At 32.3% G+C, this 10,312-nt stretch overlaps 1 protein-coding gene across 8 annotated transcripts in view; it reads left to right on the top strand.

Annotated features, from left to right (window-relative positions):
* The first annotated feature begins 3,467 nt into the window (after positions 1–3,467).
* LOC116139078 (disease resistance protein RPP2B-like) overlaps positions 3,468–10,312 on the top strand; it is a 40,745-nt gene continuing 33,900 nt past the window's right edge. Inside the window, exons 1-8 of one of the 8 annotated variants that reach the window (XR_004129388.1) lie at positions 3,468–4,001; positions 5,259–6,336; positions 6,657–6,950; positions 7,052–8,287; positions 8,436–9,094; positions 9,293–9,397; positions 9,529–9,573; positions 9,738–9,902. Coding sequence is in view for 5 of the 8 variants with exons in the window: in XM_031424758.1 (XP_031280618.1) it covers positions 3,517–4,001; positions 5,259–6,336; positions 6,657–6,950; positions 7,052–8,287; positions 8,436–9,094; positions 9,293–9,365 (3,825 nt within the window). In the remaining 3 variants the exon portion in view is untranslated. Of the gene's footprint in view, positions 4,002–5,258; positions 6,337–6,656; positions 6,951–7,051; positions 8,288–8,435; positions 9,095–9,292; positions 9,903–10,312 lie in introns of those variants that run through there. The other 7 variants (XR_004129387.1, XR_004129386.1, XM_031424758.1 and 4 more) reach the window with 7 other exon arrangements.

The following is a 10,312-nucleotide window of genomic DNA, read 5'->3' as shown; positions in this document are numbered from 1 at the left end:
AAGTTATCAAGAACATGATCAGCCAACTAGTCAATATTATAAAATAACACTCCGTACAAAGTGTGTATAAAAATAAACAATAAAAAAAAATTCATACAAAATGACATGGCATAATTTTTTGAGTTATGCTACATATACAAAATATTTATACAAACTAATCTCTAGAAAGTGATTTAACAATCTTGTATATTCGACGTGTAATCTCCTTTAGTGATTTAATTTGTTCTTAATTTAAAATAATTCAATCATCTTAAAACACATCAGTATGTACGAGAGAAATTATATAAAAACTTCCTACATGAAGTATTATTCAATTTTTTTATTGTCAATTCAGTCAACCTTATTTTATTAGCAATTTGTTAAGTTGATTTCTTATATTAATTTATCCATTCATTTGGTGACACTTCACTTTGTATGAAGTCTTTATATATACACTTTATATTTGTAGAATTATTCAATAAAATAAGAACATTATGACAAATTGAAATTTTAAAGAATGATCAATTGAATGGGTGGTAAGTATCAATTGGATGGATTTGTGTCAATTGTTTTAAAGTAAGAGATTAAAGCCGACTGACACGTGATTTAGAGTTTTTAAAATTTTAGGTAGGGCATGCATCTTCCGAGAAAAGAGTTGAAAACAATAAAATAGAAGAAGGGAAGGTACCTTCCTGGAAAAAAAATATGAAAGTAGAAATCCACAAGAAGCAATGCAAAGACTTGGAAATTACGGAAGAGTGAACCCTAATTTGGTCCCCGAGGTATGTTCTAAGTAAATAAAGTTCGGTAGAATGTGATAGTAACATTTAGGTCCTTATCGTTATTGAGTATTAGCTTTTTGAAACCCTTTTATAAATATCTAAAATACCCTTAATCTGTTAATTTTTATTTTCCTATAATTAATGGAATTGTTCCAAATTTTTACCAGAATATTCTCAGTTAGCAGCTGTTTATTTATTTATTTTTTATATAATTCTATTAATTTTTTATTTCATTTACATAAGAAAAGATTAGGGGTATTTTAGACTTTAAAAAAAAATAAAAAGTTGTTACCTTAAAAGGACCTATATGCTAATGTCAGATTCTACTGGACCTTGAAGATTTAACTCGATAGTGGAATATAAATTCATTTACTCAATTATGTGATGTGTGTTTTTAGCCCTTTTATGTTTTATTAATGTGAAATACCTCTAGTCACTAGAAGTTAATGGCTTCCTCTTCTTTTTCTTCTTCCACTAAAGTACAAAATATTAGACCGGCCTCCCTTTCGTTCCCATCGTGCCACGTGTAAATGGTGAATGGACACGGACCAATGGAGGTGTGCATGGGTCCTACAATGATTGCTGAGCGACCATGTGATTGTTTATAGAGTGGTGACGTGGACCATCAGTGGTTAGGTGCGCTGGCTTCATTATCATGCACTAATCGAATTATTAAATAAGACTTGATTGGAATTTTAGTCTTCATTTAGTGGGTGATCAAAAATAGTAGATGGAATCACAAATCGGATGATGATGTGGCAAATTTAGCGGTCTGATTCGGAGGAGGGCCCATGAAGTGGACAAAAAGTCACTGCGACTTGATGACCTCTGTCTCAGCATGATGCTAGTCCACCTAATCAACATGCATAAATTTACAATTCATCATATAATTGTATTTTTTTATTTCTATCCCACTATGTTTTTCCCTAGTAAAATCAATCAAATGCGCAAAATTGCGGAAATTCAAAAAAACAAAACAAAAGATGTTGCATGACCTACATATTCAATTAAGTTGTCACTTTCATTGTCAACGTAGGTTGCTCAAAATCTGTAAATTGAGCCAACATTCATTTGTAATATACACAGTTAAGGGTGTGTTTATTTTATTATTTTGAATTATATTTTTAAAAAAATCAAGTTGTGTTATTGTTACGAGTATAAGATTTGAAAATATGTTTGGTAAGATTTTTTTAATCCCTACATTTGTTAATTTAATTAAACACCCTCTACAATAAAAGTTTTAAAATTAACAAAAACACTCTCACGTACCCATTAAATGTCCGCCGTGGTGGTTGGCTGTCGGAAATATGTGAGTGGATGCGGATGTTTTTGTTAATTTATAAAATTTTATTGTTGGGGATATTTTGTTAAATTGACAAACTTAGGAGGTTAAAAAAATCTAAATATTTTTTAGTTGAATAGAATATAATTAGATTTTGAGAATGGTGAAACAAACATCTATTTTGAATAGGATAGGATAGGAATAGAAAAACAAACACAGCCTTTCTTGAAAAGACTTGGGGAGGTCACTGTTACATTTTGAAAACTTTTGGGTGTAAAGGGAAGAGGGTAAGTTATTATTTGATCATTATTTATTACCTCAAAATTATGTGTTACAAATGTGAACTCTCATTGCGGAATTTCTTGCGTGTGAATTAATGAATCTGTGTAACACAGTCACACCAAATGTAACTGGCTCATTAGTTGCTTGTTAGGGATGTAATTATAAGTCTGGTCAAAAAAAGAAAAAAAAAAAAAAAAAAAAAAGGGCAAGGCACCTTCTAGGAAAGAAGATAAAGTTAAAATGCAACTTGATGCAAAGACTCAATTATATAACGTCTTAGTCAATGGCTTCTTTTTATTTTTTTAATGAGGCACCTTCCAGGAAAGAAGATAAAAGTTAAAATACAGAGAACTTGATGCAAGTACTCAATTATTTGATGTCTTATCAATGTCTTTTTGCTCTTGTTCCACTATTGCTAGTTTGGTTTTTGCAGGGTGCCAATTTAGAATTTTTTTTTTTTTTTTTTTTTAATCAGAGCCGAATATGAATTAAAAGCCAATTTACTTGTTAGAACTCATCCTAATCTACAAATACATATTGTTTCACTGTACGTACCATGCATTCAACCTAGTGTCAATTGTTACTTGCATCTTCCGAGAAAGTAGATGAATACAATAAAATAGAAAATGGAAAGAAGATGAATGTAGAAATCCACGACAATTGATTCAAAGACTTAGAGATCGTGGAAGAGTGAAATCCATTTGGTCCCCGAGGTATGGTCTAAATATTTAAGGTCCAAAAAAACAAGATAGTAACATTTAGATCCTATCAAGTGTCAATATTTTGAAATTTTTTTATAAATGTCTAAATACCCTTAATCTGTTTTTTTTTTTTTTTTTTTTTCTTGTAATTAATGGAATTGTTATAAATTTTTACCAGAATTCTCAGTTAGCAGCTGTTTATTTATTTATTTATTTTTTATAATTCTATTAATTTTTAATTTCATTTACATAAGAAAAGATTAGAGGTATTTTAGACTTTTAAAAAAATAATAAAAAGTTGTTACCTTACACTTACAAGGACCTGTGTGTTACTGTCAGATTCTATTGGACGTTACATATATAAGCTAAACCTCAAGGACCAAAAGTTAACTCCATAGCGGAATATGAAGTCTTCACTCTACTATGGGCTGTGTGTGTTTAGCCCTTTTATGATTTGTTAATGTGAAATACCTCTAATCACTAGAAGTTAATGGCTTCTTCTTCTTCTTCTTCTTCTTCTTCCACTACTCCTAAACTAAAGTACAAAGTTTTTCTTAGTTTCCGAGGTGAGGACACCCGGGAAAACTTTACCAGCCATCTGTATGCAGCATTGCGTCAGCAAAATATTCCTACTTTTATTGACGATGAACTTATCAGAGGATATCCAATTTCTCACTCTCTTTCGAATACAATCGAACAATCGAAGATCTCGGTTGTCATATTCTCAGAAAAATATGCTTCTTCGAGATGGTGTCTCAAAGAACTTGAAGATATTCTTGAGTGCAATTGTCAGATTGTAATTCCAGTGTTTTATCATGTAGCTCCATCTGACGTCAGGAATCAAACTGGCATTTTTGGGAGAGCATTTTCTCAGCTTGAAGAACGTTTTAAGGATGATTCAGAGAAGTTGCAGAGATGGAGGACTGCTTTAAGGAATGCTGCCAACCTATCTGGTTTTGATTCAAAAAACTATAGGTAATTGTTAATTTAACTTTCAGCTGTTTTTTTTTTTTTTTTTTTTTTCGAATTCACTACAGATAGGTATTTCAGAGAATGATCATTTGGAACAACGCAAATATTTACAACAAGGAGTAATAAAAAAAGTTAAATCAAATTGTTTCTTTTCTATGACCGTTACTTTATTTCCCCTCATCTCACTCCAACAACGAACATCGGTATATTTCTTATTGTTTTCTAAATTTTAATATTTGTGTTTTATATTCACTAAATGTTTGTATGAAATTAATTTAGATTTCTACAATAAGACATATATATACACACACTATGATTTTTATTCTGTTTCTCACTCCAACTTCTGCTTCATACTGTACTTTTTTGCCAATTGATAATTCTTCCAAGTCTCAAATAGATTTTTTCTTTGCTTTTACCTTTACTCTATATTAACACCATTTTATTTTTATTTTTTGTGTGTGTGGTTTTATGCACAAGAACTTTGTTTGCAATTAATTTTATTAATATGCTTTTTGAAAACATGCAGACTGTGATTTTGTTTTAAATAAAAAGATGATTTTTGACGAAGTACTGGAAAAAAAAAACTATCAACGTAGCTCTCTTAAAAAATAAGATATCAAGTTTATTAATAAAATGAAAGAAAACAACTGAATAACAACCAGAAATTCAAAGGAGGGGGTAGGGCGAGCAAGATTAAAAAAATAATATGTTTTAATTTTTTTATGATAATAAATATTGAAACTTTGATATCTATTGTTTTTATTTTTTATCAATATAATTATAACTTCCAGAATAAATGATAAAGCAAATAAATGAAATCATACTAACAAGGGAAAACCTATAAAAGTAGGATATGATTTATTAGGTAATAAATAATTTCTCCTATATCAAAACATTAATTTATTAAGTTTGTATAAATGTGTTTTAATTTATTTATAATCTAAAATTTCATTTGGGCTTACTTGTTGGACTGGATTATTAAATTTGTACATGATATGCGTAATTTATTATCTAAAATTTCATTTAGCTTGTTTTTAGGCTTAACTATTAAATTGCATATATGCTTGTTTATGTCATGTATGCATCTTTTTAAAACACAATTTATGTTGAAATTCAAAGATTTGAAAACATGTACACTGCGATTTGATAACTTCTTTGGCATCAAGGGTTTCCAATTTTTTTAACCTTAATTTTATCTTTCTTTCCTTTTAATTTATCTAATTTCAGTATTGTTTTATTTATTTACTTTTTACTTTTTAGGCAGGAATCATCACTTGTAAAGGATATTGTCGAAGATATTTTGGAGAAATTGAATGATGAGTGCTCAGAAATTGACCATAAGGACCTAGTTGGATTGGATTCAACAATTAATCAAATTGAAAATTTATTATGTACGTCTGGTGTTTGCAAGTTGGGAATTTGGGGCATTGGTGGCATAGGTAAAACAACTCTTGCTTGTGCGGTATTTAGAAAAATTTGTAAAAAGTTTGAAGCTTATTTCTTCGCAAGGAATATTAGAGAAGAATCAGAAAAAAGTGGGGGATTAAATGACTTGCGCCAATGGCTTAGCTCTGCAGTTTTAGGGAATAAACATCCCAATACTGGAATCACCTTGAAAAGAAAAAAGCTTGGCCGTGTTCTTATTGTGTTTGATGATGTGACGAAATTAGAACAAGTGGAATATTTAATGGAAGATTTTGACTACTTGGACTCAGATAGTCGAATAATCATAACAGCAAGGGATGAACACGTACTAGAACAATGTGGGGTGGATCGCATGCACATACTCGAGATGGAGGGATTATTTGGTGTTGACGCTTTTCAACTTTTTAGCCAATATGCCTTTGGAGAAAACAGTCCACCAGAAGATTATATTGAGCTATCATTTAAAGTGGTAGAATATGCTGAAGGTATTCCACTTGCTCTTAAAGTTTTAGGTTCCTTTCTATTTGGGAGGACAATACAAGATTGGGAAAGTGCTCTAAAACAGTTGAAAAGAATTCCTCATCCGGATATCCAAAATGCATTAAAAGTAAGCTATGATGGGCTAAATGATGAACAACAGCAAATATTTTTAGATATTGCATGTTTCTTTAAAGGGATTGAAAGAGATCTTATAGAAGAAATCTTGGATGCTTGTGGCTTCACCTCAGGTTTTAATATAAATGTTCTCATTGAAAGGTCTCTCATAACTACATCATTCAACACCATCACAATGCATGATTTACTTCAAGATATGGGACGAGAAATTGTTCGTCAAGAATCAGCTAATAATTATGGAGAGCGTAGCCGGTTGTGGGGTCACGAGGAAATCTATTCAGTATTGAAATATAAAACGGTGAGAGCCAAAGAGACTAATTTTTTTTTTCTATTTTATATATGAGATATAATAAAATACGAGCTTGCAGAATATTCCTTTTATTATCCTTGGGAATTAGTTCAACTGGTAAAGTGATTGAGTGGGAATCTGAGATGTCTTATATTTACGTATTTTGAAAAGAAGGTTAAAAAATAAATGTTTTATATGAGAATTAATTACTTGACAGTTTTTTTTTTTTTTTTTTTTAATTGAAACTATAGATAAAGGAATTGCTTGACAAATTATGTAATTAAGAAATTTCAAACTAATTTATCATCGATCTGTTCTTGATTTTATAGGGGACAAGAGCTATTCGAAGCATAAGCTTGGATAAGTCTAAAGCAAGAGAGATACATTTACATCCTAAAGCTTTCAAGAACATGTATAACCTAAGGTTCTTGGAAGCCTACGGCTTCACGAGTGGTAACAAGGTATATGGTTTTGAAGACCTTAAATCTGATTTCTCTGAGCTAAGGTACCTTAGTTGGTTTAAATATTCTGCCGAATCATTGCCACGAAATTTTAATCCAGAGAACCTTGTTGCACTCTACATGACTGATGGCAAAGTTAAACGACTTTGGACTGGTGTCAAGGTATTTGTTAATTTTTATATTACCATTTTGTGCTTTAGATTGTAAATATTTAAATATTATTTCTATTTTTTTAATTTATTCAATTTGTTCTTTTGTTACAGAATCTTAATTATTTGAAACATATTGACCTCAGTTACTCCGAGCATCTACTCGAAATGCCAAATCTCTCATTATGTCCAAATCTTGAGAGCTTGATTCTACGTGGTTGTACAAAATTGTATGTTGATTTCTCATCTATCCGTAATCTCAATAAGCTTGTCGTCTTGGATCTACAAGAATGTAAAATCTGTGAAAGTCTTCCAATCAACTCTGGTTGGAGATCTCTTCGAAAACTTATTCTCTCCAAGTGTTCGAATCTCAAAACAGTTCCATATATCCCCGATACGGTACAACAGTTATATTTAAATGGAACTGCAATAAAAGAATTGTCGTCATTACAGCATCTTTGCAGCTTAAAAATATTGAATCTTGAAAATTGTTCAAAGCTAGAGAGTTTCCCAGAGAGCATTGGTGAGTCAAAGAATCTTCGAAGAGTTATTCTCTCCAATTGTTCAAAGATCGAAGCAGTTCCATGCATCCCTAATAGTGTAGAAGAATTATACTTAGATGGAACTGCAATTGAAGAATTGCCGCCATTAAAGCATCTGTCTAGGCTAGTAATATTGAGTCTTAAAAATTGTTTAAGACTAGAGAATCTCCCAGAGAGCATTCGTGAGGTTAAATCTCTTCAATGTCTTTATCTTTCGGGTTCTGCAAAAATCAACAGGTTGCCTAAAGGCCTGGAAAATTTAAAAGCACTGCAGGAACTTGAAGTGGAGGGAATTGGTATAACAGATATACCGTCGTTGCCTATAACATGTTTGAAAAACCTTAAGGCATTATCTTTCGCAAGATGTAGTATTCAGAAGCCACCGAATTCCCTACTGTCAGAGTTACCGGCCTGCCACAAACTGAAGCGGCTAAATCTGGAAGACTGTTTTATCGAAATACTACCCAGCAATCTTAGCGACTTACGCTCACTGAGATTTTTGTATCTTGGGCGAAACCATTTTGAGAGTCTACCAGAGAGTATCAAAGACCTCTCTAAGTTGTATAAGCTTGACGTAAGCTATTGCCAGAGGCTGAAATCCTTACCGGAACTTCCAGATAAGTTACTACATATAGAAGCAAAGGGTTGCACATCACTGGAAGCATTATCAGGTTTACCAACTCAATGCCTAAGTATGGGGACAGACGAAGAGGAAATTAGCTTCATCAATTGTTGCAATCTGAAACTAGATTTGACTGATGCTTTGCGGAATATTGAGAGAAATGCAGATGTATGGTTTAGCTCTGAAGTAAGTCTCTCTGTCTCTCTCTCTCTCTCTCTCTCTCTCTCTCTCTCTCATATTATATATATACGAATTTCATTTACTTAGTTTAATAAATAAATTGCTATAGAATATTTAAACTTAAGGTTAGAAGTTGATAATTTTCTTGGCACAGGAAAACACAACATGGCTGTCAAGGGGTAACCTGCCAAAGGCTTTTATATGTTACCCTGGAAGCGAAATTCCAGATTGGTTTGACTTTCCAAGTCAGAGTGGTTATATAGAGCTTCCATCAGATTGGCTCACTGATGACTTAATTGGTTTTTCTTTTTGCGCTGTTGCATCATTCCGAGACTATGAAGAGGCTGAAGCTTTGCAAGTTCGTTGTTTTCTGGTTGTTAACGAGGAGATCGTTTCCACTGGCTGTTTGTTTAATAATTATGGGCATGAGGTTATTGATACAGATGATGTTATTGAAGCAGATCATGTATTTTTAGGATATAATTATGATATCATGGCCTTGGAATTGCTTACTCACAGTTCGAATAGCAAGGGCTACATGGAGTTCTTTGTTGTGCATGGAAGTAAGAATAGCAGAAGGAAAACTAAGTTGAAAAAGTGTGGAGTCAGATTGTTGTACGCTAAAGATAATTATACGAGAACAGATGGAAGAGTGGAAAGAGAGCAGAGATTTCCAAATATATATGGGTGCTTGAGGTGCCATCTCCATTGCTGCGTGAAACATGAAGATATGGACGAAAATATACCATTTGAAACTTTAGAAAGCTGGTCCCCACATTCAGGAATATACGAGCCACCAATAAGAAGGGAATAGTAAGTTTGGATTGAATTCACGAAAATATTTCGGTTTGGTTTCTAACTTTTTATTTAAAAAAAAAAAAAGATTATACAATGATCATAAGTCATAATGCACGGATGTTGCATTATTTATTCACATGTAGAAATAACATATGGCTATGTTATTTTTTTATTTTCTTTTTTATTGATGTAAATATTCATTGTATTTTACAGTTTAAACTATATCCAATGCAAATGGGTTGCACAAGCGGAACGGAAGCGCATGGACTGGGCTAAATGTAAATGAAACTTGGAGGTTGAAATCTTCTTACAGAAAAGGTGATGTAACTCCAAACCCATGAGCTTATTATACAAGGTTATTGGAGCAATTTGATTGATTCCCTTTTACTTTCCCATGTCCCTCCGGTGGTAAAATGATGGCTGATGCATGTGCAAACTCAGAACAGCAGGTTTCTTCTTGCTTTGGAAGGAAACCCTCCACTGGAAAAATCAAGGTTTTTTACTCGATTTCTGGGCATAAACGGAGGGAATTTTTTTTAAAACATATATGAAACTCATGAATTTATCAGCCAGCCTTCAGCAATTTATATTCATGCCCTATGCTCTGCATTCTCCATTCTGTTCAAGAATCACGAAGTAGCTTTTTTTGGTATGTTAGTCGTTGTGTTTTCAGACTGGCTTGATCTCGTGCGAACATGCGTGGACACATGCTGTTTTAATGTTTCTGGTGTTTGGTTTTCTGGACTGAACTGTGAAATGATGCTGATTGCACTTTAATAGTGTTTTAAGCCGCCATTATTCGAATGTTTTGTTTTGTTTGAAACACTAGTTTATTGCATTGTCAGATTTGTCTCCAGATAGTTGGACTTGTTATCAAAATTGCATTCAATAATATCAAAAATATTTCCAGATTTCTACATAATCTTTTACTGCCGGATGGTTCTTCTGTTGCGTTACTATCTACTTCTGCTGAAGTTTGGTTTTCTGGCAGTGAAATGATATTGATTACTCTTTTCACTGTTGTAAGCTGCCATTACTGGTTTTCTTATGATGTTGTGTTTGGTTAATTGGCTTGTTTCTTTTGTATGGCTATGGGGACTTTCAATCAAGATTGCATTCAAGAATATTACAACCATTCTCTGAAAGATGTATATAGATATTGCCAATATTTTATGATGACGAACATGCGTATCGAAATTCAAAAGTCAACAATTAGTGGTTGATCCGCATTTT

This window comes from Pistacia vera, unplaced genomic scaffold (genome assembly GCF_008641045.1).
Source record: "Pistacia vera cultivar Batoury unplaced genomic scaffold, PisVer_v2 Contig347, whole genome shotgun sequence".
Lineage (NCBI taxonomy): Eukaryota > Viridiplantae > Streptophyta > Magnoliopsida > Sapindales > Anacardiaceae > Pistacia > Pistacia vera.
Note: the sequence above shows the minus strand (reverse complement) of the source record. Positions and strands in the feature narration are given on the sequence as shown.